A 19,360-nucleotide genomic window follows, 5' to 3' on the forward strand; every position below is an offset into this window, starting at 1 on the left:
AAATGCTTGTTGACCTAACCTGCCTACTATACATAAAACTGTGACAAAGTGAGGACACAAAATTAAATATAAATCATCCTTGTCTTCTATGAAACGCATACACAAATTAATAGAAAACATAAAACAAAATGAGTTCAAAAGGGAGCGAAAACACTTAAAAACTAGAGGCAACAAGAAAGGCAAGCGCCAAAGGCGGGTCACAGAGCTGGGCCCTTATGGAAGGCAGGAGTCCTAAGAGGCAAAGGTAGAACGAGTACATTCCAGGAGGGAATGACAACTGGTGCAAAGGCTTGGAGGCTGGAGACTGCCAAAAGAGGGAAAAGCTTAACTGGCTAGAGAGGGGAGGAATATGGAATAAGGCTGGAAAGGCTGGTCAGACACAGACTGCAGGGACGAAGCTTTTGTCTTTCACCCTGGAGGCCATAAGGGAATAATTCTAAGGCCTCGTTACTCGGAGTCCACCACCTGCCTGATGATTTGGACCGTCACGTGTTCGAAGGCTCCTAAGAGATAAGGGGGATTTCTCATGTGGGCCCCCCTCGTGCGCTGTTCCCCTCTCAGAGAGCGCTGCTATCCGGTCTTTCCATATCATAGTACCACCGTCACGCCTCCCTAACCAGCGTCACCAAGCCTCTGTCCCAGACATTTCATTTCACAGGAAAGCCCGGAAGAGCCCCAGATGAAACCCACGTGGCCAGAACCTCGGCCCCGCCCCAATCCTTCGCCCCGCCTCCTCCGCGAAGGCACGTCCCACACGCCCCCCTCCGTCCAGCCAATGGCTGACGGCGCTTGGGCGGCGTGCCTTACGTCATCTTCAATACGGAATTTCGTCGTCTTCCGGGCCCCGCTCATCCTCCTCCTTAAGTCCATGAAGATGGCGGCGGCGGAGGACTTGACGTTGCTAGAGAAGTTGCTGGGCTTGAGGAGAGGGAACAAGTATAGCGCTCAAGGAGAGCGCCAGGTGAGGCGACGCGAGGGCGAAGAAGGGGAGTGAGCGCGTGGCCGGTTCTGAAGAAGGGATGGGAGGGTGCGAGGGGCGGCCGGGAGCATGCTGCTTCTTGCATTGCGTGAGCCGGGATCCCCGCGTGTGTGGGGAGAGCGGCGCGTGTTCCCTCCCTTTCCCTTTCCTTCCCCAGCCTCCTACCCACTCGCCCTGGGGAGCCCTGACCTGGGCGGAATGGAGGGCACTGACCTGCAACTGTTCCTGGAAACTCTTCCTCACTTGAACCTGAGGAAATGAAAGTGAACAGGGGAGGGGTGCCCGCCTCATCTGTAGCCTGGAGAGGCGATGAATTGTGTTTGAATACAGACAGGTTTTTAAGCCTTTTTTACGGCTGAAAACACGCATTTTTGCTATTTAATTTAAGACATTTTCTGTTGTTTTGGAGGAAAAAAAGGTGAAATCGATTCCCTTCCCCTGGTTAAATGGAAGTGGAACCTAAACTTGCCGTAATTATATAGTAATAGCATTTTTATAGAGCTCTAAGGTTTTCAAAATTAAATGCATGCATACATACATACATATATAGATATAGATATTATATATACACACACTCCCCCATTTTGTAGATGAGGACGGTAAGGCAGAGCGAGGTTAAGTGATTTGCCCAGGGTCACATCTGAGGCAGAATTCCAAACGGGCAGAGGAATCCTTTTACATTTTGGGAATCAGAATACAAGGGGTAAAGTATTCTTCTCTTCATCTGCATAATGTTACTAGAGTTGCTTAAAGCTTTCCTTAGTATAAAAAGCAGTGGACTAAGGTGAATGGACTAATAGGTACACAGCATTTATAGCAGCTTTGTGGTGGCAAAAAGCTGGAAACAGGGGATGCCCAGTCACTTGGGAAATAGCTGAACAAAGTGTGTGTGTGTGTGTGTGTGTGTGTGTGTGTGTGTGTGAATGTAGTGGAATCCAGATAGTGCTGTCAGAAAGGAGGAAGACAATATGGAAGACCCACCATAGACTTTATGTACTGATGCAGTGAAGTGAATAGAGCCAGGAGAGCAGTTTGTACTCTAACACCAGTATTAGAAAAGAGGACAATTTTTAAAGACTTAAGAGCTCTGATCAAATAAATGTTTTGGATTCATGATTCATAAGGACTTATAAAGAACACTGCCTGCCTCCTGACAGAGGTGATAGACTAATATGCAAAGTAAGAAATCGAGTTTTTGGATGTGACCAATATGGGAACGTGTTTTGACTGTGCTTATGTGATGTGGGAGTTATGTGGTTTTGGGGGCTTGTTTTTGTATTTTAGCAGTGGGCTTTAAAAACATTTCATCCTTAAATGGTCAAAGGATATGAACAAGCAGTTTTCAGACAAAGCAATCAAATCTATAGTCATAAAAAAATGCTCTAACTCACTATTGATGAGAGAAATGCAAATTAAAGCAACTCTGAGCTACTACCCCTCTCACACCTATCAGATTGTCTAATATGACAAAAAAGGAAAATGACAAATGTTGGAGGCAATGTAGGAAAGTTAACACACTAATTTATTGTTGTTGAAGTTGTATGATTCAGCCATTCCAGAAAGCAATTTGGAACTATGCCCAAAGGGCTATCAAACCATGCATATCTTTTGACATAGCAATACCACTACTAGGTCTGTAGAGATTAAAGAGATTGAAAAAAGAAAAGGATTGGGTTGTACAGAAATATTTATAGCAACTCTTTTAGTGGTGTCAAAGAATTGGAAATGGAGGGGATGTCCATCAATTGGGGAATGGCTGAACAAGTTGTAAATGATTGTAATGGAATACTATTGTGCTTTAAGAAATGATGAGTAGGATGCTCTCAGAAAAACATGAAAAGACTTACATGAACTGATGTAGAGTGAAATAGCAAAACTAGGAGAACATTATACACAGTAACAACAGTATTGTTTGATGATCTACTATGAATAACAGCTATTCTCAGTGATAACAATGATCTGAGACAGTTCTGTAGGACTTAGGATGAAAGGTGCTGTCCACTTCCTAGGCAAGAACTGGTAGAGCCTGAATGCAAATCAAAGATACTTTTTTTACTTTTATGTTTCTTAAGGTTTTTTGGTTTGTTTTCTTTTACTCATTCTGTCTTACATGGAAATGTGTTTTGCATGACCACACATGTATAACCTATGTCAAATTGCTTACCTTCTCATTGAGGGGGAAGGAAGGGAGGGAGGAAATTGGGAACTCAAAACTTGAAGAAGAAGAAAAAAAGAATGTCAAAAGTTGTTTTTCATGTAATTGAGAAAAATAAAATATTAAATAATAAAACTAAAGATTTCATCCTGAGAACTAATTTTTAATCTCAGATCTGCCATTTATCTGGCTTTGTGATCTTAGTTATTTCATTTCTCCAGAACTCAGTTTTTAATTTTTTTATAATGTGTAAAGTGAGTTTTGGGAGTCCTAGGGTCATAGATTGAAAAAGCTAAAGATCTCAAAGGTCATCTAGTCTAAAACCATCTTTGTATAGATACAAAATAAATCTGGAAAGGGTTAAGTGATTTGTGCAGGAGTCAAACCTAAGTCCAGTACTTTTCTACATTTGTTATCCTTTCCCCCTGTAGCTATACTTGGTGTCTTTGTATCCCCAGTGAGTGCCTAGACCAGTTCCATGACACAGAGTTCATTTTATAATAACTACTTGGTGCCAAGAAACTGATAGGCACTGGGAATACAGAGAAAAAATAGTCCCTGCCCTCATGGAGGTCATGGTCTATAATGTATCTACATTATGTATAATTAGGTGACATTGTAAGAATATTAAATAGAGGTGGTATGTAGTAAGGGAGTAGTGTGTGAACCCAGAAAGATCTGGGTTCAAAACTTGCCTTTCATATACCAGTAGCTGTATTGACCATGATTTGATTACATCAATATGCATAAGCAACTCTCTGCTGAGTCTCAATCTATGTATGCCTAATAGTTTGTTTTCCCCAAGCTGATGAAATCACAGGGCTTAAAATAATAGTGACTTCTTTATAAAGGTCTTTTTTGAGATACTCAAAAGAGAGTATATAAGGTAGAGATCAAGGATTCTACCTTTTGTAGCATCTATTGGCATACAGCCAGTCCTTCAGTGGTTTAAGACCTCATCTCTTCCCTTCTAAATTATTTTAATGGCTTCCTAGGTGCATCTTCCTGCATCCATTCTAAATGCTTCTGCCTAAGTAATCATATAACTCCTCTACTCAAAAACCTTTACTAGCTTTACCCTGTTAACTTCTGCATATCTGCTCCTTGCCTTCAAGACTGTCCACAATTGTGCTACAACTTACCTTTCCAGTTCTGTTCCATCTGACTTCTCCGTATTCTTGTCCAATGCTTTCTCATCTTTATGCTTTTGCTTATGCCAGTCCCACAGTCCTGCAATTGACTGTTGCCTCAGCCCACCTTCCCATTTTCATCTGTTTCTCTTTAAAGTCTCTCTTAAGGGCCACTTTCTCCATGAAACCTTCCCTGAGCTTCTAATTTTTCACTTCTTGGACCTTTCATTTGCACTTATCACACTTCATTGTCTCATGTTTATTTATGTACAGGTCTTTTTCCCACTTTCAGGTGGTGGGCTGAGAGTAGGATTTGTGCCTAGCTTAGTGTCTGCCATACAGTACTTTGTACATCAGAGAGCCTTAAATGTTTGTGAAATTGAACTGAAATTTAGGGTATTAGTTTCGCTATCAAATGTTAATGACTTAGTCTCTCCATGCTTTTATCAGTGGTTTTAGTTTTTTGTTTTTTGGTTTGTTTGTTTTTTTAGCTTATGAGAAAAATTTGCTTCAAGAAAAACCTGGGTTCTAACCCTGCCTTAGACGCCTATGGCCACAAGCTAGTTACTAAACCATTTTCTCTCTGCATCCAGTTCTTCCTTTGTAAGATAATCAATACTACAAAGTTGTTGTAAGGCTCAAATGAGAAAATATGTAAAGCATTGTCATTATCTTTAAATGACAGTGGTTTCTGGGTACTTGAAAGGAGGAATTAAGAATTTAGTCATAATAACTTCGTGGAGTTTATATGAAGGATTTTTACTTTTCCTTTCAGATTCCAGTCCTTCAGACAAACAATGGGCCAAGTTTAACAGGCTCGGCTACTATTGCAGCTCACCTGGTCAAGCAAGCCAACAAAGAGCATCTGCTGGGAAACACAGCAGAAGAAAAGGCCCTTGTTCAGCAGTGGTTAGAATACAAAGTAACTCGCATTGATGGACACTCCAATAAGGAAGATATTCGAAGCATATTGAAGGTATTAATCATTTCTTTGTCAGTTAGAATAAGTGAATACTTTTAAGCAACTCATGGTTAACTTACTTAAAAACAGAGAATACTATGAAATAAACCTATCAACTAGTTCCTGTTTATAGGCAGAATCGATGAACCAAGATCCTAAGTAATGTATTTTAAACATAAATGTTTTATTCATTTTATAAAATATTATGTAGTAAGGCATTTAAGTAGAAGCATTGTGATTTTTTTATTTTTTGATTAGGAGACTTCTGAAAGGTATTTATTGAGTCAAAACATACCTGTTTATATCTTCCCACACATACATACTAAGGTTACACTTATTTTCTTTTATGCTGGCTAATGACTAACATTGCAATTTATCCTTTTTGTAATCAGTAGTCACGTGTCCTCATTTTCTGAATTTAATGCCTTTTAAAATACTTAAACGTAATTCTAAATTTAGAATTGTTGTATACTCTGTGCATGTAATGGATTTGTTCATTTAGCAGGCTTTTAATATCTTGAAAGTGAAATACAAAATATTTTGCACTTATATGAGTTGATGTGATATTCTTGGATATACGTATGCAACTTATTTTTTTTTTTTACTTCTATGCCCATATTTCAGCATACTGTGTATAGCCCTAAAAGCCAACTTTTCATTAGTCAAACTGGGTACAAGTATGTAAGGTTTAACACTGCTCTGTAGTTACTAATCTGCATCAACTAGAAGCAGCTAAGTGGTGCTGTGGATAGAGTCCTGGACCTCTAGTCAGGAAGATCTGACCTCAGATGCTTAACAGCTATGTGACTGTACAAAGCACTTGGTCTCTGTGCGTGTCAGTTCCTCATCTGAAAGATGGGAATAATAATAGCATCTACTTCCCAGGGTTATTGAGAGACAATATTTGTGAGGCACTTAGCACATAGTAAGCACTACATAAATGCTAGCTATTATTGTTATATTATAATGATAACGTGGATATCACTACTGCTTGTTATTTGAATACTCCTTTAAAAACAACCTACTAATCTTGAAGTAGTTTTTATATCTGAAAAAAGTACATTATATCACATGTATACCTTCTACAGGTGTTATATACACCCTCCTGTGTTATCAGGTTATACATGAAATGTGGGTAGTTTCTGTTATGGAAGATCTTTAACAGAATACTGTGGTCTTGACAGACCTTCAGAGAGTCCTGCATGCCTTGCCTCTACTGCATAAAATCTTACAAAGAGCTTTAACTACTGATTTTTTTATATGCTATCTGATAATGAATTATCACCAACCGAGCCTTTCCCCAACCCCATCCTGTCAGTATCTTGACAAAATCAAGGGCATAGACCTCTTAACGCAAAGGAGCAAGGCATTAAAAATAACATTTCTCTTCATATTTATAATATCCTATTCTAGATTTCAAATACTTTAGATAGAAGAAATATAGAGGAATCACACATGAAGAGGTAGACATGCCTTAAACCATAAAGTTTTCTTATCTTTCTGAAGTCATATTTAATTTCAATATTTTGTAGTTTGTTACATCTCTGAAAAAATATGCAATTTGTTCAAGCACAGAGTTAACAAAAGGAACAAAATACATGACATCAGCAACATAAAGAGAAGCAGATTTTGATTTTGGTATCTTAAATTTAATTAGGGTATTTTATAGATGCATCTTTTAATTTGTGGGATTTATTTTTCTTTTCTGGAAGGATACTTAAAATCTTTTCCAAAGAGTACTAGCTCTGGCATTAGAAGACCTAACTGCAAAATCTACCTCAGACACTATTTGTATGACCCATGGCAGGTCACTGGGCCATAGTTTCTTCTTTTGTAAAATGAAGGAGTTGGATGAGGTGGCTTTTGAGGTCATTTCCATCTGTGATCCTGTTTTCCAGAAGTCATGACACAAAGAAAAGATAAAGATAGACTCTAAGGAGATCATTTTTTTATGTCAGGGCTTTCTAACTTGTTTATTTCTCAGGCTAGAAGATATTAACACTCATTCACGTGGAAAATGCATTTAAATAATTTGTCCAGAAATTTTTATTTAGTAATTTGCTTTCCCAAAAAAGAAGAATTTTACTGTTTGGTAGAACGTTGATGTTTTTCATAGCTTAGAAAGCGTACACTATGCAAATTAGTCATCTACTACTATTATTTTTTTTTTCCTAACTAATTTTGTGGCTACTCCAAAAAACCAACAAAATTCTTTTATATGTTACAACTGCACATCATCAGGAGATGAACCATCTCTTACTCTACAACTTAACTATGGAAATTTCCTGAAGACATGTAGAATATTCTTTCCCTGTCCTCTTAATTTTTCTTTTGTTTCTGCTAGGCCTCCTGCATGCATATATAGACATCTCTCTTCTGACTCCCAGCAGACTTGTTTTCATTTACCCTTTGAAAGCTTTATACTTTTAAAGAGAGGCAAGAGCTTAACTATAGACAAGCTCATAGTCAGAGACTAATGAGTTCTACCTCCTTATATCCTCTTTTTAAGAAGTATGCAGACAAAGTTATAGTTTTAGAATAGAAATTTTAGCACATTGTTGCTACTGAATGTGAAATTCTGTTCATAGTACTTTCTTCTATTGACTTCAATAGTTTTCTTTAATCTTGAGAGAAATATCTTAAAAAAACCCTTGGGAAAGTTGTAGCCTATTTGTAAAGCATTTCTAAAAAGCACATTAATATATTGTCATTACACTTCCATTCTGTGATACTGGGAGTTTTAATGCCTAGTAAAACTATCTTTAAATAAATCAGTGGGGGAGACAAAACCATTTTGAATAACTTTTTAACCTTTTTTTCTTCCCAAGAAATAAATTGATTTTTTATCAACTTGGCCTATGTAATATTGCGTTCAGGTCCAGGCTTATTTAAGTTTTTGCCTTCTAATATATTTTCCAAGACACTGGTTTCTGTAAGGGAATCTTCTGCTTGGGGAGAATATTGTCCCACTGCTTAAAAGTATTAACAATTTTTTGGTATGACGTGGCTTTTTCCTTGTCAGAAGTTTTTTAGGCTATGGAAATCATGGGGAGTTTTAAGACTTGTAGAAGAAAAAAGATATTCAGCTTTTTCTGAGGTTGTCAATTTAACACTGATCAGTATGCCACAGATGTCCAGTGGGGAGCAGAACAACAGGATATATTTCTGTTACACCGAGTCAATCATCATTATTGGAGGAAACCAACGTGTCATTTACTGACAATGTCTATAGAGTTGGCATGACGGTCTCTGGATAAGGGCATTCAGGAAAGATTTTCTTTGGATTATTTTTAATGAGCCTTTGTTTATAAAATAAACTTTGTTCATGTGTTAGGGGGAAATTAGAAGCATTTGTTAGTGGCTGTTTTTAGATTAGTCAAAACTAAGAGTGGCAAGCATACAGTTTGCAAATTTCTACTATTTTTGTTAATGTCAAAGATGGATGTTGAGTTGAATTTTAGAAAACATGGTCTTCCTAAGTCATTAAGTGTTCAGTATGTTGTCAGACTGCTGCTCTCATAATTTGTTAATTTTTCTCTTTCAGGATCTTAACTCATATCTTGAAGATAAAGTCTACTTTGCTGGTAATAATTTTACTGTAGCAGATATTTTATTGTACTATGGACTTCATCGTTTCATAGTAAGTATTTCCTAAACTTTTTAAACACAACATAATTTTGAAATAAGAAATGATTTTTTTCTCATGTTGATGTTTGTTAGTTGAGTTTATATCAACAGGATTAATTTTTGCAAGAAAAATAAAAAAGGGAAAATGTTTGCACAAACATCTCATTTGATGCTCTTAGCAGTTCTTTGAGATAGATGTTATTATCCTCATTTTACAGTTGTAGAAATTGAGGCAGGCAGAGATTAAGTGCCTTTCCAGGGCCACACAGCTAAATAGTGTCTGATGTCAGATTTGAAGTCAAGTCTTCCTGACTTCAGGCGTAGTGCTCTTTCTACTACACACCAGCTGCCATTAAAAGGAAAAGGAAAAAAAATGATATTTTTGGAGAAGATAATACCATTTGTGTAGAGCCTTAAACCATACACTTAGAAGTGTTTTCCTCCCCTTTATCTCATATGATCCTCATGAACATATATTGTTAGGTAGGCAAGGGTGATGATATGACAAATGAGGAAACTGAGACTCAGAGAGTGTCTTGATCAAGGTTATAAGGCTAATAATTCCTGTACATTGTGAACTTAATATATACTTAATCTCCTTGCAATGCTTTTCACTATTTGAAACAAAAGAGTTCAGATTTATGCACCTTTTTAAAGTATAGTATACTAATTTTAGTCTCAGCTCTGAAGTAGCTAGCTATGTGTACTTAATTCATCAATTATTTCTTTGAGACTTCATTTTCCTTTTTAGGCACTATGTACCAGGACCCTGGAGCAAAGTGATCATAGCTTAGGGGCCTCATCAAATGGGGGTCTGGGCAAGGGACTCACCAATGAGGTCACCAATCAGGGGAGTAGTTGTCTTTTGTACAGGGAGGTTGCTGACACTGGCATGGAGAAATCCTCATTGTGAGAGTGGAGCTCTAAAATTCAGTAGTTCTTTGATTTTTAGTACGGAGAGATCCTCAGATAATCTGCCAGCTCTATAGGTAACACCTTGAGGGCAAGACTCAGGTATTTTGCATCGTTGCATCCTTGTATTTAGAGTAGTACCTTACACAGTGTTGAGTGAACTCAAACTTTATCCTACTAGTGAAAGTGAGGAAGAGTGATGTAGTGGTTAGAGTGCTAGCCACACAGTTGCAAAGACCTAGCAATGTTGGCAATATATATCTAGGTAGGTCACATAACATCTCTCAGCATCAGGCAGTTCTTTAAGATAGTCTAATAAGAAATTATAATTAGCAGAAAGTCCCCATACTGATGAAATCACAGAGTTTTAATATTTATTTTCATGATTTATGGTAATAGCAAAATTCAATTTATTCAGTATTAGGTACCAACAAGATGGACAGACAATGGAACAAAGTATAAGGCATGGACTTTTTTCCAGAGGACTATTATAAACTCAGTATGCAAGCAACAGCATGTGAAACAGCATATAGAACAATAAAAGTACTAATTTATGGTCAAAACAAAATTATATGAATAGAGGAAAAAAACAAGGAATCTAAAAGAAACCAATAAAAATTGTTTTATCTTGGGTATCTGAGAGAAGTCTCATTGTTGACAGCTCCCCATTAATTCCTTAATTGGTAGGCAAGATAAATAGGCTAGAGCTTTGGCTATAAGGATTAAGAATTAAACTGTGAGACTCTAAAGATGCTTGTAGCTTTTCAGAATTGAAGAAACCTTCATTTTCATTAAAACTCAGGCTTGAGCAATAACTGATTTTAATTGGAAGAGAATATCATTGAAAGATTCTTCTTACCCTTTTTCTGGTTGAGTGTATACTGACTACTTTATACTTCAAAATAAAGCTCATATATTTCTTTAGAGCTTTAAGGTTTCATTACAACCACCCTTGGAGATAAATAGTACACATATTATTTTCCTCATTTTACAGGTGGGTTTCAGAAGAGGTTAAGTGTCTGGTCCATAGTCCACAGCCACTTGGCACTAGGAAGTGCCAAGACCAGAGGCTACTGTTTACCATTGCTTCTCTGTACCTCTAAAATTAAGTTGTGTGTAACTTCATCTCATTTTAAAGGAAAAGCCTCAGAAGCTGATAGAGATTTTGCCATTGAAATGTTTTTGTATGATTTGGGGGGGGGGGGTGAAGGACAAACAATCCTGTAGTATTTCACCTTGAAGGAATTCTATAACTTGACAATGGAAGGTGGACTGTACTAGAAACAAGTACTACTATTTTTTTTTAAAGCAATTGGGGTTAAGTAACTTGCCCAAGGTTACACGGCCAGTTATTTTGTGTGGGTATTAAGTATCTGAGGCTGGAATGGTTCCCTGGTACTCCCGACTCTGGGACCGGCGCTCTTACTGCACCACCTAGCTGCCCCTAAGTACTACTATTTTGTGAATGTGTGCCAAGGCCACTTTATAAAACTTTATTTTAGTAGAGCTGAGATTTTTGTAGTTCATGCCTTATATTAGTGGCAAATTTGTACTTAATATCATCTGTGATAATAGTTTAAGGACCATTTTATGTACATGAGGAATAATAAAAATGACTAGTTTGCAGAATAAATAAGATAAGAGCTTAAGATACTTTCTTATGTAATTACACTTTTATAAAAAGATTAAAATGTAACTATTTTAGAATTAAACCTAATCTTGATTGGTACTAATTATTTTTTAAAATTATTTTTAAAATCTTTAGAACAAGATTTGAAGAAATAAAAATACCTAGGTATGTTTAGGATTGTCCTCACCTCATTAAAGCTTAACTTATCAATCCTTGATTACTCTAACCCTGATACCTATCCTGCCTCCCCCTGAGTAGAATATCTCTCTTTTAAAAGGTCATAAGATAGTATTGTAGACAAAGTCATGACCCAGGAGTGAGGAAACTGGTCTCTAGGCTTGGCTTTGCCACTCAAATGTTATGTGACTGCAAATGAGTCACTTAACTTCTCTGGTCCTTAGCACCATCAATTGTAAAATTAGGAGCTTTTATTATATTTGAGGCATATTAGGTGGCTCAGTGACTAGAGAGCTAGACATGAAGTCAAGAAGACCTGAATTCAAATCCTGCCTCAGACAGTTAACAGCTTTGTGATCCCAGGCAAGTCACTCTTTCAACAAACATTAGTTTCCTCATCTGTAAAATGGGGATAATAATAGCACTTTCTTTGCAGGGTAGCAGTGAGTATAAAATGAAATAATATTTGTAAAGTGTTTTGCAAATATTAAGGGACTATATAAATCCCTAACTATTCTTAACATGACTTACTTACATTGTTTAGTTCTACAGAAAATAAAGATTTCCAATAATAACCATGGTTTCAATTAAACACTTAGTAAATCTCTATCCTGAAGTACTGTTATGCACTAGCAATGCAAATGTAGATCTGACACATCTGCTTTCAGTTACTTGAAATCAAATGGGGACAAAAAACATTTACACAAATAATGAGAGAAGAATGTGAAGTGATAGGGAGGGTCAGGGAAGGATTCATGAAAGAGGTGGTTCCTTAGTTGGACCTTGAAGAAAGGGAGAAATTACAATGGGGACAGGGAAAGGAATAAGCATTTATTAAGTACCTACTATGTACCAGGCACTATGCTAAGTATTTTACAAATATCACATTTAATCCTCACAACTCTATGAGATAGGTGCTATTATCATCCCTATTTTATAGCTGAGGAAACTGAGGGCAGATAGTGATTAAGTTACTTGTCCAGGATCAAACAGATAATAGATGTTTTGATATGGGATTTGAATTCAGGTCTTCCTGACTTCAGACCCAGCATTCTGTCTGCTGTATCATCTAACTGCCTCTGTGGTGATATAGAAAGGAATCACTTCTAAACATGGGTGATGTTTGAGCAGTCACAGAAAAGGGGGCAGGAAGGAAGACAGTGAGACGGAGTGTGTGTGTTTTACTCTAAAATATACCATAAAGGTGAATTGCAGGAAAGGCAGATTGGGGCCAAATTCTAAAGGGTCTTGAATTGCTAGAATCAGGAAATGTGGAGCCACCTAGGCTTTAAAAAAAAAAAACCAACATAACAGTGCTTTAGGAACTTACTTGGACAGTGATGTGAAAAGGAATAGACTGAACTCAGAAGGACAAGTTCAGAGGTTATTGCAGTAATCATCTGCAGAGCAATGGGAGGGAGGGACAGGGAACCAGGACAGAATCTTAGGGGTACCCATCTTTAAGAGGAAGGAGGAAGGGGCGGCCAGGTAGCACAGCAAGTAAGAGCGCCGGCTCCAGTGTTGAGAAGACCTGGAGATCGAATCCTGGGCTCAGACACTTAGCACCCACCCAGAAACACCTGGCCGTGTAACCTTGAGCAAGTTACTTAACCCCAACTGCTCAGGGGTGGCCAGGTGGCTCAGCGAGTAAGAGCACCGGCTCCAGTGTTGGGACGACCTGGAGATCAAATCCCGGGCTCAGACACTCAGCACCACACCCAGAAATAACTGGCCATGTAACCTTGAGCAAGTTACTTAACCCCGATTGCTTAAAAAAATAAATTTAAAAAAAAAAAGAGGAAGGAGGAAGATGAAAATGAAGAGAGAAGAAGAGAAAGGGAATGGTCAGGGAAAAGAGGAGAGCCATGAGAATGCACAATTGTCTGCCACACCTAAAATGTTCCCCCGTCCTCTTCTGTCTCCTGGCTTATTTCAAGGCCCAGCTAAAATCCCTTCCACAGGAAGCCTTTCCTGACCCCCCTTAATTCAGATGCCTGTCCTCTGTTGTCATTTCAGATTTATCCTGCATATAGCTTGTTTGTACATAATTGTTTGCAAATTGTCTCCGTCGTTATACTGTGATTTCCTTGGGAGTAGAGATTGTCTTCCCCTTTCTTTGTGTTGCCAATGCTTAGCACAGTGCTTGGCACTTTAGTAGGTGCTTAATAAATGCTTATCCATTAATTCACTACAAATCCATCAAGTGATCAGTCATCTGGACTCTGCCTGAAGACCTCCCAGAATGGGAAGTCATCGATTACACTTTTGGACAAGTCTTAATTGTTAGAAAGTTTTTCCTGATTACATCTACCTATTGCTTCTTCCTTGTTCTATCCTCTAGGATCAAACCAAACAAATCAGTGAATAGATGAGCACCCTAAAAAGGCCTACTATGTACCATGCCAAATGTTATGGATAAAAAAGCAAAAGCCAATTCCCCAGAGGATAAGCAGTCAAGGGCTATGACCCTGACCCTTAGATTTGAGAAGAGAAAGAGAGGTGGAAGATCAAGAGATTTTGGTCAAAAGGCAATTTCTCATTCAGTTTGATAGCAGAAAGCCTTTACAGCTGAGAATAGTTGTACATACTTGTTATCCCTGAGATTGGTGGATCCCTTGAGCTCAGGAGCTTCTGAGCTGCAAGTGAGCTAAAGCAGATCAGATGTCACCAATATAGTGAGCCAGTTGGGTGGGGAGACTGTGGGCCTACCCCCTGTTGCCCAATAGGAGATTGCTTGATTAAGGGTAAACTGAACCAAGTCAGAAATGACTACTGGTCAAAACTTGCCCATCAGTAGTGGTACTGGCCTATGAATAGTCACTGCACTTCCAACCTGAACAAGAAAGGGAGGCCCAGTCTCAAAAAAAAAAAAAACCACAAATAAACTTTGCAGTTATTACTGTAAGTACTTTAGGTTGTAGAATCATTCCAATTACTATCTTCTTCCAGTGAGGCTGAAGAAATTTCTTGCAGGCTTTAATTCCCTTCTCTTCCAAATCCTTTTCCATTCCACACGACTAGTCAGAAAGCAGAAATATTTTTAGAGAGACACATTTGCTAGGATGAAACATTGATTGTCTTTTCCAGTCAGAAGAAATTATTTCCAGTGTAACTGATTGCAATAGAATAGTATCAGGTAGCTGGTGATCCAGATGAAAAGATAGTTGCTATCCTTTATAACACGACAAGATTAACTAAAATTTAGATTGGAACTTAGAACAGAAATAAGTATATAGAGTTTTAAGAGAGAATCTGTAAAAAGAATCTAGGAGCACTGGCCATAAAAGCCATAGCAGAATGTAGCATTGACCATTCCAGCTTGTATAAGAAACCACACTAGCATTTCATCCTAACGTGATCATTTGAAGATTTTATTCACATTTGTGGGAAAGTGGTAAATAGATTATAATCTTAGGGCCTTTAAAGTTGAAAAAAATTGCAGAGTGCTGTTGTAAATAATGTGGAAGGATTAGGAGCAGACTGCCAAGTTATCATATATAGACATGTTGGCTTAGAATTGAATGACAATGATGAAGCGGTAATTAAAAACAATAGATTAGATTGACTATTAGAAACTAATCTTGCCAAAAAGGCAAAGTATAAAACTGTTGTTCTAAGTAAAATGGTAGCCCAGGAAATCCCATTAAAAAAGTTCTGTTTTCATGTATTTAAAATTAGACTCCGCTAAATATCTTATTTACAGTAACCTCCTGTTTAATATGTCTATATAACAAACATTAATGGGGGAACAAATTATGGTCCATCTCAGTGTTCACTTTTCTCATATTCACGGGACAAGCATGTACATCAAACCAGGGGAAAAAAAAGAGAGAAGTGGCAGCAAAAGCCTTTATGAAATTTTCTTTGTACTTCAGGTCTGTTTATAACCTTTACTCTTGAGACCCAAAATAAGGAATTTTTATCTTGGGATGTATTGATTGGTGTGAGAGCTTGCTACTTGATTTTGCTCAGTAATGTTAAGATTTGTTTCCATTTGGTTGTTAAGTGTTAAGTAACAATGAGGTAAGCCTTCTGCTGCTTTGTGAGATATTGAATGTTATATTTCCTATGACTCATATTCTAAATGTATAGATTATCAACCAAATTTTCTTTTTAGAAAATACTTTGGCAGCTTTAATGTTCAAGCCCAATCCAAAGAACAACTTTTGATTACAGAATAGCTAAAGAAAAAGGAAACTGACTTGCTTTTCTTTACAATGTTTTTTGCAAATGATTGTAATGTCTATTCTTACTAATCTTTTGGGAAAACATTCTGAATAGCATTTGTCACTGAGTATCAACCTCACCAGAAAATTAAATAAGGTGTAGGAAAGTGAGTAGAGATTTTTTAAAAATGTTAAACAACTCTTCAAAAAGACACTAGAGAACTCTAAATTATAAGTTAACTGGCCAAATTTGGGGAATCATTTAAACACCTGAACTATGAAACATATTGTCAGATTCAAGTTTGGTTGAAACTTAGAGATATTTCTATCTGACAGAACTGCTAAATTGCTGAAATAAACATCAATTTTAATTCTATACTCCTTTTTTGGAAGTTAAGAAGCCTTTCTTAGCCTAATTTCACTACTAAATGTCCATCTACACATGGAAAACCAAAAATCAAGAACAGTTTTCCAAATTTTCAGGTAGTTCTGCTTTTCGGTTCCTAGGTGAATTCATGAGAGAATTTACAATCATATTTGAATATTTAGCAGATATTTATTGTGACCTATAATATATGAGGGATTTTGTAACACTCAATAGGAAAATTAAAGGCAGCCTGTTATTTGATAATCTATAACTAATGTGTTAGGAATATCACTTAACTAATATCTTTGTAATCATGAATTTAGTCTGTTAACTCTTACTGAGTATTATATTTTATAAAAAATATTCTTAGCAAGTATTAGTTAGCTATGTATAATTCTATTGACACAGATAGGTGGAGAAATCTTTTGTAGCTTTGCTACAGTCTCAGTTCCATGAGCCTCAAATTCATTTTGTTTTCTCTTTCTTTAAAAATGAAGACTGATATCTAATAGGGCCTTTGAAATGTGCTTCAATCTTACCAGCTATTTGTAGAGGTGAGAATATGCTATTAGCTGCACACTGTATTGCCCATGTTTACACCGTTTTTGGAGAAGGCTTTGTTTATCTGATTTCTTCAGACAGGACACCAAATTTAATATTTCTACAGGTTGCACTAGTGAATCAAATGTTTATTAATTGAACTTTGGGTGGAAACTGGCTTCGTTCCTCATGCCTGTGGTTTGTGTGTTACTGCCTTTCAATCTTTACCCTCAGCCTTATAACTCATAAAGATTAACTCAACCATTTTCTCAAGGAAAACCCTTAGAGTCCCTTGTTTGAATTGGAACTCAATCCATGCTGCTTTTAAATAACAAGTATCTGCCCCCACAGCCACCTCCCCATGCCCCTTTTTATTGCATGAGTCTATTTAGATTTAGAGGCATTTTTCAATTCATGCTAATTACCTTCTGTGTTACGGGGCGTTAGGTCCGGGAGATACAGAGAGAAGTATTATGAAGTCTTGGAAAAGGGGGGAATGTAATATTCTTGTCCTGTTTGATAAAATGTATTCAATTGTACTTTTAATCTGAGTTCTTCACTGCTAGAAATAGTTTGTTCTCCCATCATTTAATATCATTCATCTGACCTAACAGCTGGTTCCAGCATGAGTTTCTTCTGAAGTACTATGGCAGACTTTTGACTTTAATTGAAGTGAACATTTCTCTCTGGATGGTTGCACTCTATTGTTAGATGATATTTTTGGATTCTGACATGCTTATATTAAGTTTGCCAGAAACACTGGGAAAATCAATTATATCCTGGTCCTTTGTGAGCTTCCTTTTTCTCAGGAACCTCACCTCTTCCAAAAGCTCTTAGAGCTTCCAGATCTTCTCAGGACATGACTTTGATGCGAGCTGACAGTTGATGAGCCTCCTTGCATCAAACGTTGGCTTTGAACTGAACAAGGAAAAGAAAGCCCATGCAGACCTCTACCCAGTGGTTGGAACTAACTTTTATCTCAGTGGTGGCCTCAGAGAACTGGTCTTTGCAACTTTCTATCTTTTACTCTTAAAATTAACTGAGCTTATAGAATGTCTGTTTGGTTTTAGGTTGACCTTACTTTTCAAGAAAAGGAGAAATATATGAATATGTCTCGCTGGTTCTCTCACATTCAGCATTATCCAGGCATCAGACAACATCTGTCTAGTGTTGTTTTTATCAAGAACAGACTTTATACTAATACTCATTAGAAGATCATCAAGATTTCCATGCCATACGGAAGAGTGATTGAAAATTGTTTAAAGGAAATGGAATTCTGGACCTTGTAATTAACTTAAATAGATATCCAGTCCTTTGCAGGCTAGAAGAACTTTTGATAATGTGTCAAAGATGTCTAAATGTTTAATTTGTTCTTTAGAATTTACTTTGCAACTTTTTTATGTAAAAATGCAACTGTAGTTTTTAAAAATTTGAATCAAAATTAAGTTCTAAATTGCCTTGTTTTGTATGTGAAATTTATTTTTATGAAGTTGAAATCAGTGGCTCAATCTTAATGTAAAAAAAATCTACAGTGCTTTTAGTATTTGCTCCTGTTTAGCTATTTATTGACCTCTGTACCATATTTAAATTTTCATTTTTTTATCCATGAATGTTTACACTAGTTTGTTTACTATAAAACTTTAATAAATTGTGCCAAGGATACTGAAAGGGAAGAGAGATTTATTTGTTTGCAGATATTTATGTGATCTAGTAAATATAGTTGAAAAAAGTCTTTTTTGTTTCTTTCTTCAGTCAGTATTCATTGGGGTGAAATTAAGAGCTGAATTGCCCTCAAGGGAAGTGGAGTGATATATATTCTCTTGAGCCAATGGATTTTTTTGTTGTTTTTGTGTTCAATAAAATGCAGTGAGTAACGAGGGAAGGATAATACCAAAGGGTTCCTCACTGACTTAAGATATAATGAAGACTGAATTTTCTAAACCAAGTCACATCACTCAAGAGTATATTTCTTAAGCTGGTGTAACAGGAATAAAGAAGGAGGTCATCAATACATATTTATATAGCTTTGAACCCATATTAGCAGAAAGTCTCCCTTTCAAAGTAGTGGCATTTGGATTCTCATTCAGTGTTACTTAATGTTTTGAATGTTTTGACTACTATTACAATAGTATGAGAAATATTCAAGAGATATCATGATAGAATTTTTAATGATCCCTTAATTGTATTGCTTCATAACTATCTAGAATGGGGATCCTTAATCTTTTTCTCTCATAGATCCCCTTAGTAGTCTAATGAAGGATATCAATTCCTTTGCAGAATAATTGAAGGAAATAATAGATTTCATTTAAAGGTTAGTCAAAATAAAGATATAGTTTTTTCCCTGTCCAATTTTATTGCCCCCTGTAGTGCCAATGCAATATTTACAGCACTGACCATGTCTGTAAATATTCCTGCGTAGTGCTCGATCACAAAATATAGCAGACTCTCCATAGAAAAGACAGAAGCAAAACATTCAGACACCAGAAAACCAAATACCAAAACCAGTAAGCCAATTCTATCATAGTAACAAAGAAGTTAATAAGCCATAACAACACAGAGAGACTTTAGCCTTCCCATAAACCAATATAAGATCAATATCTACTCATAAACTTAACTCCTTGCTTAAGCATCCTGTCTTTCCCACCAAGTCTCTGGCTCTGACTCCCAGCTTCCTGTGGGGTTCTGTCCCACTGTTCAGCAAACTCCTCCCACCACA

General features: G+C 36.9%; 1 protein-coding gene across 1 annotated transcript; it reads left to right on the plus strand.

Annotated features, from left to right (window-relative positions):
* The first annotated feature begins 803 nt into the window (after positions 1-803).
* On the plus strand, positions 804-18,312 carry EEF1E1 (eukaryotic translation elongation factor 1 epsilon 1). Its single transcript, XM_069103518.1, has 4 exons — positions 804-961; positions 5,040-5,240; positions 8,770-8,865; positions 17,715-18,312. Exons 1-4 carry the CDS (start codon positions 869-871, stop codon positions 17,853-17,855), a joined length of 531 nt encoding a protein of 176 aa, XP_068959619.1. The 5' UTR covers positions 804-868; the 3' UTR covers positions 17,856-18,312.
* The last annotated feature ends 1,048 nt before the right edge of the window (positions 18,313-19,360 follow it).

Source organism: Petaurus breviceps, unplaced genomic scaffold (genome assembly GCF_028583685.1).
Source record: "Petaurus breviceps papuanus isolate PSGF00001 unplaced genomic scaffold, PetGlider_PUasm1.0 582, whole genome shotgun sequence".
NCBI lineage: Eukaryota > Metazoa > Chordata > Mammalia > Diprotodontia > Petauridae > Petaurus > Petaurus breviceps.

Coding starts and splice junctions, on each gene's coding strand:
- EEF1E1 (XM_069103518.1), top strand. CDS start 869: ATGAAGATGGCGGCGGCGGAGGACTTGACGTTGCTAGAGAAGTTGCTG. Junction 962..5,039: donor GCGCTCAAGGAGAGCGCCAG/GTGAGGCGACGC, acceptor TTTTCCTTTCAG/ATTCCAGTCCTTCAGACAAA. Junction 8,866..17,714: donor ATGGACTTCATCGTTTCATA/GTAAGTATTTCC, acceptor GTTTGGTTTTAG/GTTGACCTTACTTTTCAAGA.